Source organism: Petromyzon marinus, chromosome 85 (genome assembly GCF_048934315.1).
Source record: "Petromyzon marinus isolate PM22_M1 ecotype Great Lakes invasive population chromosome 85, UKy_Petmar_22M1.pri1.0, whole genome shotgun sequence".
Classification (NCBI taxonomy): domain Eukaryota; kingdom Metazoa; phylum Chordata; class Hyperoartia; order Petromyzontiformes; family Petromyzontidae; genus Petromyzon; species Petromyzon marinus.
In genome coordinates this window covers 1,813,710-1,834,126 of record NC_133750.1, presented here as the reverse complement: position 1 = coordinate 1,834,126, position 20,417 = coordinate 1,813,710, and the positions used below count along the sequence as shown (strand labels likewise).

At 45.4% G+C, this 20,417-nt stretch overlaps 2 protein-coding genes across 2 annotated transcripts in view; both read right to left on the bottom strand.

Moving 5' to 3' along the window:
* The window catches only part of LOC142907914 (uncharacterized), a 48,027-nt gene extending 40,519 nt beyond the window's left edge, over positions 1–7,508 (bottom strand). The window contains exon 1 of the mRNA XM_076057861.1: positions 5,943–7,508. The gene's annotated coding sequence lies outside the window, so the exon portion shown is untranslated. The remainder of the gene's footprint in view (positions 1–5,942) is intronic.
* The window catches only part of LOC116936926 (uncharacterized), a 31,974-nt gene extending 15,671 nt beyond the window's left edge, over positions 1–16,303 (bottom strand). The window contains exons 1-4 of the mRNA XM_076057947.1: positions 12,976–16,303; positions 11,523–11,592; positions 1,227–2,499; positions 408–557 (exon numbers count right to left, since the gene is read on the bottom strand). Coding sequence (XP_075914062.1) covers positions 408–557; positions 1,227–2,471 — 1,395 coding nt within the window. The 5' untranslated portion in view covers positions 2,472–2,499; positions 11,523–11,592; positions 12,976–16,303. The remainder of the gene's footprint in view (positions 1–407; positions 558–1,226; positions 2,500–11,522; positions 11,593–12,975) is intronic.
* Between the last annotated feature and the right edge of the window lie 4,114 nt (positions 16,304–20,417).

Genomic DNA, 20,417 nt, shown 5'->3' with positions numbered 1-20,417 from the left:
GGGGTAGAGGGATCGAGTGGTGAGTCTGAGGAGCCGGTGGTAGCCGTTAGAGGTGCTTCTCTCTCCGGTCGGTGGAGTTGGCGGAGTCCCCGATCCGACACGAGAGAGACCAGAGCTAGCCGGGCTGGGACCAGAGAGAGTAGGGTAGTGTGGTAGGACTCAGTGTAGGACCCCTAACCCCTGGGAGTTGTTACACCCTTGTGTTAATTGCCATATCTTTAATAAACCTTTGGCGCAAGCCCTTAACCTTCACGTCGTCTCCGAGTCATCGTCGGGCATTCCTCAACAACTGGTGTCAGAAGTGATTACGCTGTCGCCGCCATGTCAAGTACTGGCGCGCGGTGTAAGATCCTACGGACGAGACGATCGGAGGATGCAGACGGAATGGAGGAGGCTTCGGCAGTGACCCTGGAGTCCGGGGCCCCGGTGACGGCCCCCGAGAAGAAGAATAGGACGGAACGGGAGAAGGCGTCCGGGGGTGCCTGCGCGTCGCCGCCGGGCGCGGGGAGCACCGGCGCGGGGCAGCTGGAGCTGCTCACGCGGGCAATGGCGCAGCCCTGCGCCACAATTAACGAGGTGGGAGCGAAGATGCACGCACCCGACCCACATTTTGAGTGCGAGCGGCAGATTCCCGCCAAACCGCCTCCCGCCACTTTTAAAATTGGCGCCATCTTCCCAACGGATGCGCCGCGGGATGCGGCGGCCATTTTGGCTGTGACGCTGCCAGCGGCGGCCATGTTGGCTGGGGCGCCGCAAGCGGCCGCCGTTGTTCGTGCGCCGCCGCATGTCGGCGGCGCACGAACAATGCACGTTGGTGTCACGGTCAAAATTTGGGTAATTCCATACATTATCCAGAAACTACACAACGGAGATGGCGCGTCAATGATCGCCCCCTACCGACAGACTCATGTCCACGTGCAGGCCGGTGCAGGGCCACATTGTGCCACACAGGGGCAGCTGCTACTTGGGGATGCTCTTCAAAACTCCAAGTTGCTGGGGCGATCAAGCAAGCACCATATAAATGCAATAATGATGACATATCGAATGCTTGGGAGTTTATTGGCTCTCACTTCTGGTTAGAGATCTAAGCAACCCACAGGTCCACAAAGACTGGCCACTCTTACTCTGCAGGTTGAACCTAGGAATTGAGTGTTCAACTTCACGTTCTTGTCATGAAAGGCCTGTGACAAAGGTGCATCTATTGGAGCGAAATCGTCTCAGGCTTACACATCTATCGGTACTCCATTTGACTTTGTATTGTCTCGGAGGAAGTCCACCCACACCTCCACTTCCACAAACTGCTGGTAGTTGCCTCGCTCTGCCTCGCAGTCAGAATTCTCCTCCTGCTTCACGTTGCCTCCATCGATGTGAAGGTCCGATTGTGAAGTTGAATCTTCATCTTCACATTTTACCTTCACTTCTTCGCTCTTCACCATCACTTCTTCACATTTCACCTTCACCTCCTCATATTTCATCTCGATACCTTTAAAAGTGTTCAAGCTGGGATTTTCTTCCGGTTCTTGTTTCATGAGGGATGGGCTCATTGCGGCACTTTGACTTTCACAAGCTGATTTGAGACGCCACTCCTTGTGGATCTTCTGATGCTTGTGTGTTCGCTGGTGTATTTGAAGATTTGGTGAAAGTGCAAACTCCTTCCCGCACGGAGTGCACCTGAAGGGGTTCTCTGTCGTGTGTGTTCTCTGGTGTGCTACAAGAGTAGATGAAAGTGCAAACGCCTTCCCACACACACTGCACTTGAAGGGGTTCTCTCCCGTGTGTGTTCTCTGGTGTGTTACAAGATTATATGAATCTGAAAACACCTTCCAGTTCAGAGTGCACTTGAAGGGGTTTTCTGCTGTGTGTGTTCTCTGGTGTTTTTTAAGAGCAGATGATTGTGGAAATGCCTTCCCACACACACTGCACTTGAAGGGTTTCTCTGCCGTGTGTGTTCTCTGGTGTGTTACAAGAGCAGATGACTGTGCAAACGCCTTCCCACACACACTGCACTTGAAGGGTTTCTCTCCCGTGTGTGTTCTCTGGTGTTCTACAAGAATAGATGAATGTGCAAACGCCTTCCCACACACACTGCATCTGAAGGGTTTCTCTCCCGTGTGTGTTCTCTGGTGTTTTACAAGAGTAGATGAACGTGCAAACGCCTTCCCACACACATTGCACTTGAAGGGTTTCTCTCCCGTGTGTGTTCTCTGGTGTGCTACAAGATTAGATGAAAGTGCAAACGCCTTCCCACACACACTGCACTTGAAGGGTTTCTCTCCCGTGTGTGTTCTCTGGTGTTTTTTAAGAGCAGATGACTGTGCAAACTCCTTCCCACACACACTGCACTTGAAGGGTTTCTCTCCTGTGTGAGTTCTCTGGTGCTGTGTAAAATTTTCAGTACGATCCGTGCTGTATGCACACCGGTCGCATTGTTGCCTTGTCATACCGAGCTGCGCCGAGTGCCTTTGCTCCATCAGACCAATTCTGCAGAGGAAGCGACAGCTGCAGACAGAAAAAAAGAATATCTACACCATCTACACGTCAGTATCGATGCACAGTGGAATGCATATACACACAGTAACACATGACTTACATGTCTTTACTTATTCATATATTCATGATATTGTGAAAAAGTGTCCCAAATTCATCACACGGGCTGTTATGGCACACAATGAGAGGGCAAATAGTTATAAACATGCCTGGGAGCCCTAGTATCTTCAAATGGAATGTTAACCCAAAACTCCGAGCACACAATTTCGGCTGTCTGGCTTCAAAAGGAATATTTATGAAAGCTAAATTCAGCTGACATAGCAAAGGGTGTTGAAAAAAATACTATTTGTGTTATGCGCAAATGCATTAATTAATGTTCAATCGCAAGTTAGATGTATGAAGCCAGGCACAGATGTCCTTGAATGCTGGGATGAACAGTTCCGACTTCAGCTGCACGTGTGCTGGGATAACTTCCTGACTCCATTCTTACAAAGATTTCCAGAGGAAAACAAAAATAAACTACTGTTTTGATATAACCTCCTTGCTCAATAGAGCTAATAGACTTTACTGCAAATACAAACTTGACACTGTCACACACTCAGAGGCAGAGCCAGCATTTTCAGGTGGGGGGGGCAACCCCTCCAGTAATGAAAAATGATAGTGTTCAACCTTTGGATTGCACATGCCAGCATAGATAGAATGAAAAATACGAGGTACACGGTCAGTAGAAATACATATACAAGTCCACCCTGTCCGTCTTTCCTCCCTCCTTACCTCTTGGTGGACTTATATATGTATTTCTACTGACCGTGTACCTCGTATTTTTCATTCTATCTATGCTGGTATGTGCAATCCAAAGGTTGAACACGAAATTTAACACTTCTGAAATTCGTGGTCCGCCAGGAAGTGTCTAACTGTGTTGTTGGCCTGACTGGATGTGCTTCACATAATGTTTTTTCAGGTTTGTTGAATTCTCGTCTTTCATCTTTTTGTTGTATTTACCTCCGTGATTTGTTCTTGACACCTGATGAAGATCACTTGCGTTGTGATCGAAACGTCGTGATTGTTTTTTGTTTTAATATAATTTTATTGTATTTCTACATACGTGACTTTACCGAAAAAACCAATGAGTAATTTTATGCAGTCACGAAAGATTTAATACTTTATGATAGGAGTTGTTAGCAAGTAAGGACTTGTCCTTTGCTTTTTATTTGACGCGTGTGATCGGCATTGCGCTCGCTGAAGGTGTTTGCCTTCAGGGAAGTCGTGTACTGTATACGCAACTGCGCACAATTCTGTGAGTCGCTTGTAACTGCTTTGCCGTTACTTATTGCCAATTATGGACTCGGACTATTGTCCTCTCATAGAGTCCCTGGCACGTAATATGCCACAAGGTGGCAGTGGGGGTCGCAAAATGCTGATTTATCTATACAGTGAAACCTTGGATTGCGAGCATAATTCGTTGTGGAAACGTGCTCCTAATCCAAAGCACTCCTATATCAAAGCGAATTTCCCCATAAGAAATAATGGAAACTCAGATGATTCGTTCCACAACCCAAAAATATAAAAAAAAGATTAATACAAAATACTGTACCTTTTTATATTTGCATTTTAATGTAATATAAAGTAATCAAATGTATTAATTAAAATTTAATCGTGGCTGGTGTGAGGGAGACGAGAGAGAGGAGAGGAGGAGGGTTATTGTGTAGGATGACTTTCACTATCAGTAATGGAATCACTACCATCTGTTGGCTCACTGGATTCTTTTTCTTTTTGTGCGACTTTAACAAGGAAGCTATCCAATGACACTTGCTTTTGCCTCCTGTTGAGGATTTCGCTGAAATGTGACATTGCATTGTCGTTAAACAGATTAATCGCTCGCACTGCTACAGCCTTATTCGGGTGGTGCTTTTCTAAAGAACAGTCACTACACTTGGACACAAAATAAAAAAGATGATTAACACACACACACACATGGTCGCAACACTATACAGTACTGTAGTAAACAGTATACACTCGCACGGATGTTGACTCTACGATTGAGGCACGCCAACTGAGACCGAGCATGGGAGATTATTACCCACAATCCCGCAGCGAGAGAGAGAAGAACCATTGGCTCAGTTGTGATCACGTGACGCTCGGCAGATAAAGCGTATACTGTACATACTGCTCGTATTTCAAGTCATAAAATTTTGCTCGTCTTGCAAAACACCCGCAGACCAAGTTACGAAATGTTTAGTATACTTCCCAACATGGAACAAACTTGAAATTTGTGATGCCACCCGCATGCGGCAGCGTTACGCAGTGTGCCTGCTGACGTCACGCATCCCCCCCCCCCAAACACTCCGCCTAGGCAGTGTTTTCATCCAAGACAAGAATCCAAGTCCCGGGCAAAGCCGGGTAGTAAAGCTAGTCTATATATAAAAGGGAAATTTGTGGATGTGTGTGTGTCTGTTCGAAATGTTTAGCATACACAATGTAATAAGTATAAAAATAGACTATTGTATTTTAAGGGGGGGGGGGGGGAGAAATGACCATGAAATGTGTGGCGTCAACCCGCAACACACTTGAGTTAAGCGCTCTGCAATGCTTACCCCTACCATATGGCTCTTCGCGCGCCGTACTTCTAGAGCTGTTAACAGCGTGTCGGGAGATTTTAGGTGGCGCTTCGATTCTGGCCGATGAAGCCATTGGCTTTTCAGAGTTTCAATACATATCCGTGCGTTTGTTTAGGGGGGATTTCTTTAAACCAGGGGTGTCCAAACTACGGCCCGCGGGCCAACTGCGGCCCGCCATCCATTTTTAATTGGCCCGTATCAAAGTCTAAAAATATAATGGACTATGGCCCACTGTATTGCACTTCTTAGTTTAAGTACTAGGTGGCGCTATTGTCTTGAACAAGGCAGCATCTCCACAAAGCAAGCAATCGAAGAAAAAAATTGCTCAGGGTCACCAGAAATGCCGGAACCGAAGAGATGCAAGATTGCAAGCGAGTGCATAAAATTTCAGACTCAGTGGAAAAATGAATATTTTTTTCATAGAAACCAAGGGGAAGTGTGGTTGTTTGATTTGTAATGAGAGTGTTGCCGTGATGAAAGAGTACAATGTACGACGGCATTATTAAACGAAACATCAGACCTTCACGTCCTACACTGGCGCCGAGCGGAAGGAGAAGGTAAAGCAAATGGCAGCTAGCCTGCTAATGCAGCAGCAGAGTTTTTCCGTGCTAACAAAGCTAAAGAAAATGCAACAATAGCCAGTAATGAAGTAGCTCAACTCATTGCCCTACACCAGGGGTCGGGAACCTTTTTGACTAAGAGAGCCATGAAAGCAAAAAATTTGGAAATTTATTTCAGTGAGAGCCATATAATATATTTTAAAAGTGAATTCAACTAAATGTCAGTATAATAAGCCTCTGAATTTATTCTTTTAAATAATGTTGTTATAACACTCACCATTAATGCGACTTCTGGTGCTGCATGGATTTGCTGATGTCTTTGTAGTCGGGTTGGTACTTGGTGAGGTTAAGCTTCATGCAAGCGTTGAGGCTTTCATCCGTTAAACGTGATCGTAGGTTGGACTTGATGTTTTTAAGATGTGAGAATGACTGCTCACATGCATACGTAGGCCAGTATCATCCAATTAAAATAATGGACAATTGCTCCTGCAGCCCTGAACAGGACATGCGCAGTGAAAAATTGATGGATGGATTAAAACAAGTGAGAATATTTTGTTTTATCTGCGAGCCATATGCAATCATCAAAAGAGCCACATCTGGCTCGCGAGCCATAGGTTCCCGACCCCTGCCCTACACGGAAACGTTTCTCAGACAGTGACTTCATCAAACAGTGCCTCACTAAAGTCGTGGGAATAATGTACCCGGAGAAAATGCAGGATATCAACGATGTTAGTATGTCCAGAAATACGGTTGTGCGGCGAATTGAAGACTTGTCGGCTAACTTAAAACAGCAAGTGTCAGATAAAGCTTGTGCTTTCAATTTTTACTCGATTGCATGTGATGACAGCACAGATGCCACGGATACTGCACAGCTGTTAATTTTTTTGCAGGGAGTTGATGATAATTTTTGCATTACGGAGGAACTGCTCGAACTCCGGAGTCTAAAGGGGACAACAACTGGGAAGGACTTGTTTGAAGCTGTGTCAGATGCAATTGACCAGGCTGGACTTAAATTGGACAAGCTGTGTGGAATTACAACAGATGGGGCTCCAGCAATGACAGGCGAGCGCAAAGGAATAGCCTCTATGGTGAGTGCCAAGGTGCGGGAGAGCGGAGGTGAGGCTGTCAAAATGCACTGTATCATCCAGCAAGAAGCCCTCTGTGCCAAGATAATCCAGCTTGGCGATGTGATGAACACAGTTGTGAAAACTGTCAACATAATTCGGGCACGAGGGCTTTACCACAGAGAATTTCAACCGTTCCTCTCTGATGTCGATGCTGAATACGGGGACCTACTCTACCATTCTGAAGTGCACTGACTCAGTCGCGGCTCCGTGCTGCAGTGGTTTTATTCCCTGAGATCAAATATCGACAAGTTTTTGAAAGAAAAGGGCAGACCTCTCCATGAGATCAGTGACCCTTTATGGATGGCAGACCTGGCATTTTTAGTTGATCTCACTGATCATCTCAACACCCTGAACAAGAGACTACAAGGCAAAGAGCAACTGGTCTCACAGCTGTATGCACACATGAAAGCATTCCGTGCGAAGCTCCGTCTCTTCGAGTCACAACTGAGCAAACTTCAATGTAGCGCACTTCCCCACGCTGACCGAAATCAAATGCGCATTTCCAAATGCCAAGCTCTCTGCAAAAATGGGAGAATATGTGTCTGTGATCACATCTCTCATGACAGAATTCAGTCAGCGCTTCCAAGATTTTTCTGTCATTGAGAAGGAAATCACACTGTTTGCGGCTCCGTTTTCAATGGATGCAAAAGAAGTGGAGGATACATCTTCTTTGGTTCTTTCGGTAAAGTCACGTAGAATGAGAATAAAAGAATAAATTGATAAAATAAAATAACGCAATAAAATTCTCAGAGAAATTCTCAGAGAATTTAAAATAAAATAACACAATAAAATTCTCAGAGAAATTCTCAGAGAATTTTATTGTGTTATTTTATCAATTTATTATTTTATTCTCATTCTACGTGACTTTACCGAAAGAACCAAAGAAGATGAATCCTTGCAGTCACGAAAGCTTTAAATCGAAAAGTGGAGGATAGTCGGCAATTAGAACTGATCGAAATTCAGTGTGGTGATTCTCTGAAGAATCAGCATCAGCTTCTCTCCCTACCTGACTTCTACCAGAGCTTGGAAAAGGCCACGTTTCCTCTGATGATACGCCACGCAAAACGAATGATGAGTCTGTTCGGCTCAACATACATCTGTGAACAGACATTCTCTCTGTTAACGCTGAACAAAAGCAGACTGAGAACCAGAACGACCGACAGCCATCTCCTTGACGTCCTTCGCATCTCAACCACCAAACATACTCCTGACCTGCCAGCTATCCTTCAGACCAAAGCGCAGCATCACTGCTCCCACTGAGCGCAACATTCGTCCCATTACAGGTAAGTAAAAAATATACACACAGTTTTCATTTATTAATAAGCCCAATTACTTAATAAATTCAGTCAATTAAAGTTGATGACAATTTTTTAACAAACGTTAGTTGATGTGTTAACAAGACCAATTATTTATTTGTGTAATAAGCTTGAAATATCCACATCCCCTATTTCTCTTCTTGTCTCTCCCTTCATACAGGACAATGAAGGGGGATCAGCACCCTAAGAACCAATCTGAGGCTGTCACTGAGAGAATGACCTGCCAACCTTTTTGTAAAAAATAAAATGAAAATCTGTTAATGGAGAGCTATGATGGGGGCTTTTTTTCTTCAAACATGTTCAATTATTATCAAATGTAATTTACCTGCATTTGATTGATTTTGCCAATATTAGTGTATGAGAAGTGAGGCAGTATATACCTCACATCTAGTGAGTGGCCCAGTCCTTCATATATTTTTCTGTATGTGGCCCTCGGGAAAAAAGTTTGGACACCCCTGCTATAAACAAAACGAAGGAGCAGTATTGGGCTCTGCTTTATCTCCTGCTATAGCAAATCTATATATGGAAAACTTTGAAATAATAGCACTTGCCTCGAGCACATTAAAACCATCTTTTTGGTTTAGATATGTGGATGACACTTTGGTTGTCTGGCCAAATGGTAAAGATACACTTAATGATTTTCTAAATCATCTCAATGCACACAACCCGGCCATCCAGTTCACCATGGAAATGGAGGTGAATAACACACTCCCGTTCCTAGATATTTTGCTTGGACATGGCCTAAACGGTAAAATAACACACAGCGTTTACAGGAAGCAAATGCACACTGATGCCTATCTGAATGCAGATTCGCATCATCACCCAGCTCAGAAATCCTCTCTTATCAAGACGCTCATACATCGGGCTAAAACAGTGTCAGATGGTGAAAGTCTAGTGAGAGAGATTAAACACGTTAGAGAAGCACTACGACAGAATGGCTACAATAATGCTCAAATTAACAGAGCACTAAATGCCAAATCACGATCGCAAAGCAACACTGCAAAGCAACACTGCTGAAAGTGATCAGATTGTTAAAACAATTAAAATTATATATATATCTCAGGAGTAACTGACAAATTAGCCCGTGTTTTGCAAAAGCAAAACATTACAGTAAGATTTGGTACAGTACACAGCATAAGACTAAAAGAACACCAAAGAAATATTAAATTATCTCAAACACAACTGTCAGCAGTGGCAGAACATGCTTGTCAACAAGGACACTCAATTTCTTTTGTTAACGTTGAAGTGTCATGTAAAACGAATAATTACTGGCAAAGACTAATTAGAGAATCCATTGAAATTGAGAGAAATATAAAAACTTTCATCGCTCTGACAGCTACTGGCTTACTGCGGCCTGGAAGCGTATTATTAAATAATACATATTACAATTCCTTATAGGGGAAACACATGAATTAAATGATTACTAACGTAGCATATAATCACAATAACACACATTACAACTAATTGCTAATCTACAACTCATTACTAATCACAACCATTGACTGATTACCAATCGATTATTTAATTACAATACCCACCCCTCTGCCTCAAATCACTGCACCTGAATGAGTTAAATGATGACGTCACCCTGCTGCTCTATTTAAGACCAGGAGCAAGTGGAGAGGGCTTTACCATTCTGGCGAATTGCCCGATGATGCTGGATGCAATTACCAGCGAAACGTCACAGTACTACTCAAACTGTAAATGTTGTGGATTCACTCTTTAACACACCGGTGGGCTAAAGTAGTGAACTATTTGTCTTTTGTCAACGTGACACTTTTTTGCTGATTGGCCGTGTCGGGTGGTGGAGGGTTACGATACATTTAAAAATAACACGACCTAACCCAAAAACCTTTATTATGAAGAAATGACATCTGTTTGTTTGTGTGAAGCAGCAAAAACTCTCCAACGCCGACCTCTGGTGCCATGAAATGTGCACAGCTTATGCTGTCTGGAATTTCTAAGTGAACGTGACTATTTTCAGCTTGCCACGTCATTCCCTTCCCGAGTTGCTAAAATCGACATTAAGTATAAGTGGGTTAAGGTTAAAATTCCTTCAGTGAAAAACATCTGATTTAATTAAATTGATTTGTTTCAGCTTTTTCTTTCTTGCAAGCATCAATCTTTTTCAGGGTTTTTCAGTGAAATATGAAGGAATATGAAATTAATCCAAGACAACAATCCAAGTCCCGGGCGAAGCCGGGTAGTGAAGCTAGTTACTAATAAACCCCAATGATCCAATCGAAATTAGGGATTTCGATCGGATCGTTCGGGGGGCACGTGCCACCCCCAGTGGCTCCGCCACTGTCACACACTGGCATGGTTCACAGGTGGTGGTGTGTCCAGACCCACGCCTGGCCACCTTCATCTGCTCAGTATTAATGCTTCCTCACTCCACCAAGTAATTCATTGAGGATCAATCAACACAGCTGAGGCTGCCTGTCTCTCTCTCTCGACCCGTGGTCGAGTGGATTTCCTTCACGATCCCCCGGTTTCCCCTCCACATGTAGAGCGTGAACACCGCCACGCATCTAGAGTGAACACCGCCACGCGTCTCGAGTGAACGCCGCCACGCGTCCAGAGTGAACACCGCCACGCGTCTAGAGTGAACAGCGCCACGCGTCCAGAGTGAACACCGCCACGCGTCTAGAGTGAACGCCGCCACGCGTCTCGAGTGAACGCCGCCACGCGTCTAGAGTGAACACCGCCACGCGTCTAGAGTGAACAGCGCCACGCGTCCAGAGTGAACACCGCCACGCGTCTAGAGTGAACACCGCCACGTGTCCAGAGTGAACACCGCCACGCGTCGAAAGTGAACACCGCCACGCGTCGAGAGTGAACACCACCACACGTCAGAGTGAACACCACCACGCGTCTAGAGTGAACACCACCACGTGTCCAGAGTGAACACCACCACACGTCAGAGTGAACACCACCACGCGTCTACAGTGAACACCACCACGCGTCTAGAGTGAACACCGCCATGCGTCTAGACTGAACACCGCCACGCATCTACAGTGAACACCGCCACGTGTCTAGAGTGAACACCGCCACGCGTCTAGTGTGAACACCGCCACGCGTCTAGAGTGAACACCACCACGCGTCTAGAGTGAACACCACCACGTGTCCAGAGTGAACACCACCACACGTCAGAGTGAACACCACCACGCGTCTACAGTGAACACCACCACGCGTCTAGAGTGAACACCGCCATGCGTCTAGACTGAACACCGCCACGCATCTACAGTGAACACCGCCACGTGTCTAGAGTGAACACCGCCACGTGTCTAGAGTGAACACCGCCACGCGTCTAGAGTGAACACCGCCACGCGTCTAGTGTGAACACCGCCACGTGTCTAGAGTGAACACCACCACGCGTCTAGTGAACACCACCACGCTGTTGACGAGCCTCACCTTGTTGTTGTTGTTGTGGGAAGGTCGCTTCTGAAAACAAGAGTGGTATAGCAGCTCAAGCGGGCGTGGCCTGGTAAAAAATGAAAAAAAACTGTGTGAGTCACAAAGTAGCGAGCCAGGTAAAGAGAAATTAAAACTTAAGTAAGATACTCTTTAGTTATTTTGGTAAAGTCACGTAGAAAGAAAAAACAAATTAAATAGCATACGACATTTCGATTGCAACACAAGCAATCATCATCAGGTACAAATGAAAGAGGGAACAAACTTAGAAATACAATGCAATATAACACAGAGAGTCGGCTAACATAACAGTCAACACCCCACCTGGTTGATAACGTTCTTCCACAGATTGATACATTTGAGAGAGATAAAAAACAGACACGGAGACACACAGGCAGACACATAAGCAGAGAGAGATGACACAGAGACACACAGAGAGACACACACAGACACACAGAGAGACACACAGAGAGACACAGAGAGAGATGACACAGAGACACAGAGAGACACGACACAGAGACACACTGAGAGACACACAACATAGGCACACAGCGAGAGACATAGAGAGAGATGACACAGAGACACACAGAGAAACAACGCCTCCGTGTCGAGGCCTTAAATAGAGATGGGCAGAGAGAGGGAGGTAGATAAATTAGCATGTCAATGCAAGGCCGTAGCCATGGAGTCAACGAAAGCTCCAAATCTCTCATTGACACGAGGCCGTAATTATAATATATTATAAAATAAAAGCGCGACAACACGAGGACACACACAGAGAGAAAGCACACTTAATCAAACAAACCGAGTAAACCTTCTTTGGTTCTTTCGGTAAAGTCACGTAGAATGAGAATAAAATAATAAATTGATAAAATAAAATAACACAATAATATTCTCACGACGTTTCGGCCACAACACAAGCGGCCTTCATCAGGTGAAGGGAGCGAGACTGTCTGGTAGGACAGCACTGGAAGGCCGCTTGTGTTGTGGCCGAAACGTCGTGAGAATATTATTGTGTTATTTTATTTTATCAATTTATTATTTTATTCTCATTCTACGTGACTTTACCGAAAGAACCAAAGAAGATGAATCATTGCAGTCACGAAAGCTTTAAATCGAAATTTAAACCAAGTAAAATTTGGAAATGTAATGCAATGCAACACAGAGAGTCGGTCAACACACAATGAACGCATAGCCTGGTTGATTACGTTCTTCCAAAGGTTGCTAAATTAACTAAGAGAATTGGAGCAAACGCGATCAGGCGAGGGCAGGCGGCAAGGCCCCGCGTTGTAAAATTCCAACCTGGACATCGCTTCCATGCTCGCTGCTACTCAGTTGACATCCCTACGAGAAAGAGAGCGCGGCTCTACCTCGGTAAACAACAACCGCCACAACAACAACCACCACCACAACAACCACAACAACCACCACAACAACCACGATGAGAATTTCTCACCTCGGATTTCAGTTCACGCGCGGAGCGGCAGATTACGTTTACCTCGCGACGTCACGCGGCAGCAGGTGACATGACGTCACTTGCGAGGTACAAGCCACTCCCCTCCCACAACGAGCGGCTCTGCAACTTAAATGAATTATGTTAATGAGTCTGGCTCATACGTGGAGGGGTGGGGCGTGGGTGCCGAACCCGTCGCAATGAACTCGCGACGGCTTTCACGGTTACATTATGTTAATGAGTCGCCAGTCACCGGGCGTGACTTTGCCCAAATAAGGATTGGCACTGGAACAGATATCGGCAGCGGCCTAGCGCAGGTGACGTCACGCTCAAGTGCACGGCGGTCAGGAGTGGGTGACATGACGTCACTAGCAAGACACCCCCCCCTGGTGTTTGACGCCGATGAGGTCACGCTGAGTGGTGACGTCTGAGAGCAGAGTCAGAGTTCAAGTTTGTTGATAGAAGGGGAGCGGCAGTGACGTGGTGAGCGCTGCGCTGCGCACCCGACCAGCCGAGTTCCATTCCCGCTCGTGGCAAACACCGCCAGTGACGATTTTATGAACCGGTCCTGAGCCTCCCCTACGTCGACTCAGCCTCAAACGAGTACCCAGTGCGGTGTGTAAACATCGCCACTAGGGAGACAAAGGTGCTGGCCACCCACCCCCTCGTGTGCCGTCCCACCCTTAATAGGTGCTCGCTAACACCACTTGCCATGACATTCTGTGCAGGCTATACGGGGGATCTTTGTCTGTGTGTTGCGAGCAAGTTTGAGTGGCGTGTAGCCAAGGGAGTTAAACGGGCGCGTGCTGCTGACAAGTCGTTGACTGCGGTTGAACAGACGCTGATAGACACACACAGACAAGACAGGTGGACAGACACAGACAAGAGGAACACAGAGACAGAGACGACATAGACAGGCAGAGAGAGACAGAGGCGAACAGAGACACAGACGGACAGACAGATGTTGAACACACTTAACTCGCTCCATTGAAAGAGATTCTTCGATCTTTGCCCATCCCCGGAAGTCGTTCTAGTTTCTATTTATTTCATTGTATGTGGTGTGTACGTGTAAGCAATGTGGGATATCGATGTACACAGATATGAACAAGATCAGCAGACAAGACGTCTTTCATACTTTTTGGTTCTTTTGGTCAAGTCACGTAGGTAGAAAAAATAAAATAATAAATAAATCACGACGTTTCGATCGCAACACGAGCGGTCGTCCTCAGGCGAAAAAATCCAGACATTGTCGCGGCAGAAGTCACGTGAGCTATGTCATGTGACAAAGATAAGGTGACCCCCCCCCCCCCTCACCGTGGCTCGCCCCGCTCAGCTGAGCATTGTTTTAATGCGGTGGGATCACGCGAAATTGATTTCTGTAAGACGAAGGTACTTTGAAAACCCACTGGCTAAACTCTTTTATATAAGCGCACAACTTCATCTGTGACGAACGCTGCACTTTCCGTCGTTTTCATGCAGGGGGCGATGCAAACCTACGCACCCCCTGTATGAACGACGGAGGTGCAGGGCCAGACGTTCGATCACGTTGGAATCGATCCCGTGATCCCAACAAGGTGAAAGTCCACATCGAACCGAATCCCCGGCAAGGCCATCTAGGCCATCTACTTAACGACGAGAGAAAATTCACACGAAATGTCGTTTTCAATTAAGTCTTCCAGATGTAAAATGATATAAGCCCTTAATGAGAAATAAAATTATCTAATTCAAAACATAATACAATTCAAAGTTGTTTCATTTTAAAACTTAAAAACGGAGCATCAGGTGCTTGCGTGAATGCGTCGTTCGTGGGCAATTTTTTTCGTGACTTTCCTGGCCGGAGGCTGTAAATGGTTGTAACGAGTGCCGCTGGCGGTCCGGCTTGCTTCAACCCATGGTAGTCAACATCCAGACGTTAATCGGCAAGGAGCATTTCTTGTCCTAGTTCGCCAACATATAAGACCTCACGCAAAATTCTGAGTGTTGTTGTGGAGAATGTTTCTACTAAATGTGCTCTGCCTTGTAACCGAATACAAATCTGTACCAAAAATGCATTTCAAATGTGCTCTTAAAATTACCTCCTTGCTATGAAGCAGATCAGCAGACACGACATCTTTCATTTATCGATCTCTCCACTAAACAAAGGAATGTTTTACATAAACTATAACTAGCACAACCTTCTGAGAGTGCATCATTGATTCAGTGCAAGCCACCTGTGGACCCTTATTGGTGCACAGCGCCTCAAGAGCAGCCGGGCTTGCTTCAACTGATGGTTACGAACATCCAGACATTAATCAGCAAGGAGCATTTCTAGTCTGAGTTAGACAAAATCTACGTCAACACGTAATACAAAATTATAATTCGTGTTGTAGAGAATGTATCTCCTCTTCGTGTAACTTTTAAGTGGTATGCCTTGTAACTGATGAATGATCCGAGTGTGCTCCCTATTGCAAAGACAATGAGTTGCTCCAGAGGCAGATGCTTCCTGAAAACACAAAAATACCCTTTGACCTGTATCACAAAAACGAGTCTCACCTGAGTTATCTGTACAGGTTACTTCCAAAATGCACTTTGTCCTAACATCACTCAATCAATGTTTGACCCTTATAGACAAAATGTTAAATGTACGCACACAATCAGACAAGTATTCATTCTAAATTATTGACAGTTATTTTAACAAAATTGAATTACCGCACTGAAATATACTGCATCAGGTTACATCGTATTAACAAGCTATTTACAAAAATACCACCGTCTGCTTAACAGTGTATGTACAACATACTATTGCACCATTCAGAACGAGTTGGTCATTGTATGCTGGCGCCTGGGTCAAAATTGAGCAAATTCTAAACATTACCTACAAACTCCACAACTAAGATGCCACATCAATCATCGCCCCCTACTGACAGGCTCTTGTTCACATGCAGGCCGGTGCAGGGCCACCAGCTTATGCCACACAGCGGCAGCTGCTACTTGGGGATGCTCTTCCAGTGTTTGAAACGGGATACGATACAAAACTCCGAATTTCCAGAGGCGATCTAGATTTTAAGTTTGTGACTGCAGGGATCCATACTCTTTGGTTCTTTCGGTAAAGTCACGTAGAGGCAATTAAGCAAGCACCATATGAATGCAATTATAAGAACATCGTGAATGCTTGGGAGCTTATTGGCTCTCGCTCCTGGTGAGAGATCTACCCAACCCACAGGTCCACAAAGACTGGCCACTCTTACTCTGCAGGTTGAACCTAGGAATTGAGTGTTCAACTTCACATTCTTGTCGTGAAAGGCCTGTGACAAAGGTGCATCTATTGGAGCGAAATCGTCTCAAGCTTACACATCTACCGGGTCTCCATTTGACTTTGTATTGTCTCGGAGGAAGTCCACCCACACCTCCACTTCCACAAACTGCTGGGAGTTGCCTTGCTCTGCCTCACAGTCAGAATTCTCCTCCTGCTTCACGTTGCCTCCATCGATGTGAAGGTCCGATTTTGGAGTTGAATCTTCATCTTCACATTTTACATTCACTTCTTCGCTCTTCACCATCACTTCTTCACATTTCACCTTTTCATATTTCACCTCGATACCTTTAAAAGCATCCAAGCTGGGGTTATCTTCTGGTTGTTTCATAAGGGATGGGCTCATTGCGGCACTTTGACTTTCACAAGCTGATTTCAGACTCCACTCCTTGTGGATCTTCTGATGCTTGTGTGTTCTCTGGTGTCTTTGAAGATTTGGTGAAAGTGTAAACGCCTTCCTGCACCTGAAGGGTTTATCTCCCGTGTGTTTTCTCTGGTGTGCTACAAGAGCAGATGACTGTGCAAACGCCTTCCCACACACACTGCGCTTGAAGGGTTTATCTCCCGTGTGTGTTCTCTGGTGTGTTACAAGAGTATATGCAAGTGTAAACGCCTTCCCACACACACTGCACTTGAAGGGTTTCTCTCCCGTGTGTGTTCTCCGGTGTATTACAAGAGCAGATGAACGTGCAAAGGCCTTCCCACATACACTGCATTTGAAGGGTTTATCTCCCGTGTGTGTTCTCTGGTGTTCTACAAGAGCAGATGAACGTGCAAACGCCTTCCCACACACACTGCACTTGAAGGGTTTCTCTCCCGTGTGTGTTCTCTGGTGTGCTACAAGAAGTGATGAATGTGCAAACGCCTTCCCGCACACACTGCACTTGAAGGGTTTCTCTCCCGTGTGTGTTCTCTGGTGTGCTACAAGAGCAGATAACTGTGCAAACGCCTTCCCACACACACTGCACTTGAAGGGTTTCTCTCCCGTGTGTGTTCTCTGGTGTGCTACAAGAGCAGATGACTGTGCAAACGCCTTCTCACACATGCTGCACTTGAAGGGTTTCTCTCCCGTGTGTGTTCTCTGGTGTGTTACAAGAGTAGATAAAAGTGTAAACGCCTTGCCACACACACTGCACTTGAAGGGTTTCTCTCCTGTGTGTGTTCTCTGGTGTGTTACAAGAGTAGATGAATGTGTAAACGCCTTCCCACACACACTGCACTTGAAGGGTTTCTCTCCCGTGTGTGTTCTCTGGTGTTCTACAAGAGCAGATGACTGTGCAAATGCCTTCCCACACACACTGCACTTGAAGGGTTTCTCTCCCGTGTGTGTTTTCTGGTGTTCTCCAAGAGTAGATGAAAGTGCAAACGCCTTCCCACACACACTGCACTTGAAGGGTTTCTCTCCTGTGTGAGTTCTCTTGTGCCGTGTCAAATTTCCAGTACGATCCGTGCTGTATGCACACCGGTCGCATTGTTGCCTTGTCGTGCCGAGCTGCGCTGAGTGCCTTTGCTCCATCAGACCAATTCTGCAGAGGAAGCGACAGCTGCAGACAGAAAAAAATAATATCCACACCATCTACACATCAGTATCGATGCACAGAGGAATGCATATATACACAGTAACACATGACTTACATGTCTATACTTATTCATATATTAATGATATAATGAACAAGTGTCCCAAATTCATCACACGGGCTGTTATGGCACACAATGAGAGGGCAAATAGTCATAAACATGCCTGGAAGCCCTCGTATCTTCAAAATTAATGTTAACCAAAAACTCCGAGCACACAATTTCGGCTGTCTGGCTTCAAAAGGAATATTTATGAAAGCTAAATTCAGCTGACATAGCAAAGGGTGTTAAACATTAATATTATTTGTGTTATGCAGATAAATTAATGTTCAATCACAACTTAGAGGTGTTAAGCCAGGCACAGATGTCCTTGAATGCTGGGATGAACAGTTCCGACTTCAGCTGCACGTGTGCTGTGATAATTTCCTGACTCCATTCTTACAAAGAGTTGCAGAGGAAAACAAAAATAAACTACTGTTTTGATCTCACCTCTGTGCTCAAAAGAGTTAAATGACTTTACTGCAAATACAAACTTCATACTGTCACACACTCAGAGGCGGAGCCAGGATTTTCAGGTAGGGGGGAAACCCCTGCAGTAATCAAAAATGATAGTTGTTAGTAAGGAGTTGTTAGGAGTTGTTATTAAGTTAGGACTTGTCACTTGCTTTTTATTGGACGCGTGTGATCGGCATCGCGCTCGCTGAAGGTGTTTGCCATCAGGGAAGTCGTGTACTGTATACGCAACTGCGCACAATTATGTGAGTCGCTTGTAACTGCATTGCCGTTACTTATTGCCAATTATGGACTCGGACTGTTGTCCTCTCATAGAGTCCCTGGCACGTAATACTATGCCACACGGTGGCAGTGGGGGTCGCAAAATGCTGATTTATCTATATATATATGAAAGGGAAATGTGTGGATACGTTTCTGGTTGAAATGTTTAGCATACTTCCCAACGTGCCACACACTTGAAATTTGGCAAGTGGGTATGTTCCATACTGTACACAATGTAACAAGTATAAAAATAGACGTTTGTATTTTAAGGGGGGAGAAATGACCATGAAATGTGTGGCGTCAACCCGCAACACACCTGAGTTAAGCGCTCTGCAATGCTTACCCCTACCATATGGCTCTTCGCGTGCCGTACTTCTAGAGCTGTTAACAGCGTGCCGGGAGATTTTAGGTGGCGCTTCGCTCCTGGCCGATGAAGCCATTGGCTTCTCGGAGTTCAATACATATCCGTGCGAAGAACGGGTAGACCTGCTATCTTAAATATAAAGCCGAAATTACATGTTTGTTTGTGTGAAGCAGCAAAACCTCTCCAACGCTGAGCTCTGGCAGCATGAAAATTTTACAGCTTATGCTGTCTGGAATTTCTAAGTGAACTTGACTATTTTCAGCTTGCCACGTCATTCCCTTCCCGAGTGGCCAAAATCGACCTTACGTAGAAGTGGGTTAAGGTAGGAATTTCCTTGAGTGAAAACATCCGATTTAGTTAAATTTCGATTTAAATTTATTCGTTTCGGCTTTTTTCTTTCTTGCAAGCATCAAATTTTTTCAGGGTTTTTCAGTGAAATATGAGGGAATATGAAATTAATCTAAGACAACAATCCAAGTCCTGGGCGAAGCCGGATAGCGAAGCTAGCTACTAATAAACCCCAATGATCCTATCGAAATTAGGGATTTCGATCGAATCGTTGGGGGGGCACGTGCCACCCCACCCCCACTGGCTCCGCCACTGTCACACACTGGCATGGTTCACAGGTGGTGGTGTGTCCAGACCCACGCCTGGCCACCTTCACCTGCTCAGTATTCATGCTTCCTCACTCCAATTCATTGAGGATCAATCAACACAGCCGAGGCTGCCTGTCTCTCTCTCTCTACCCGTGGTCGAGTGGATTTCCATCCCGATCCCCCGGTTTCCCCTCTACATGTAGAGAGTGAACACCAAAAATCACGACGTTTCGGCCACAACACAAGCGGCCTTCATCAGGTGAAGGGGACGAGACTGTCTGGAGGACAGCGCTGGAGTGAGAAAGCCACGCTGAGATCACGACCTTTAAGCTGTGTGAGAAGAAACAAAGCGCCTTGACAAAGGAATTAGCATATAATTTAGCATTGAAATGGCTGAGTGATTAGCTTGTGACTGGTCACAGAAAAGGCTATGTTAAAGTTAAAGCATACACATCCGCAAAGGCATCCCTTGACAAAGGAATTAGCATAGAATTTAGCATTGAAAGAGCTACGTTAAAGTATACACATCCGCAGAGGCACCCCTTGACAAAGGAATTAGCATAGAATTTAGCATTGAAATAGCTGAGTAATTAGCTTGTAACTGGTCACAGAAATAGCTATGTTAAAGTAAGAGCATATACATTCACCGAGGCACCTAGTACAAATCAAACAGGAGAATTTAGCGAAACACAACCACGCTCAGACCACGGACCTTTAAGCTGTGTGCGAGCAAACAAGGTGTCCTGACAAAGAAATTAGCATAAAAATTAGCATTTGATTGGCCGATTTTAGAAAAGAGGTGGTGTACGTGCTGGTAGACTTGCCGTTTGGCGCGGGGTGGGGG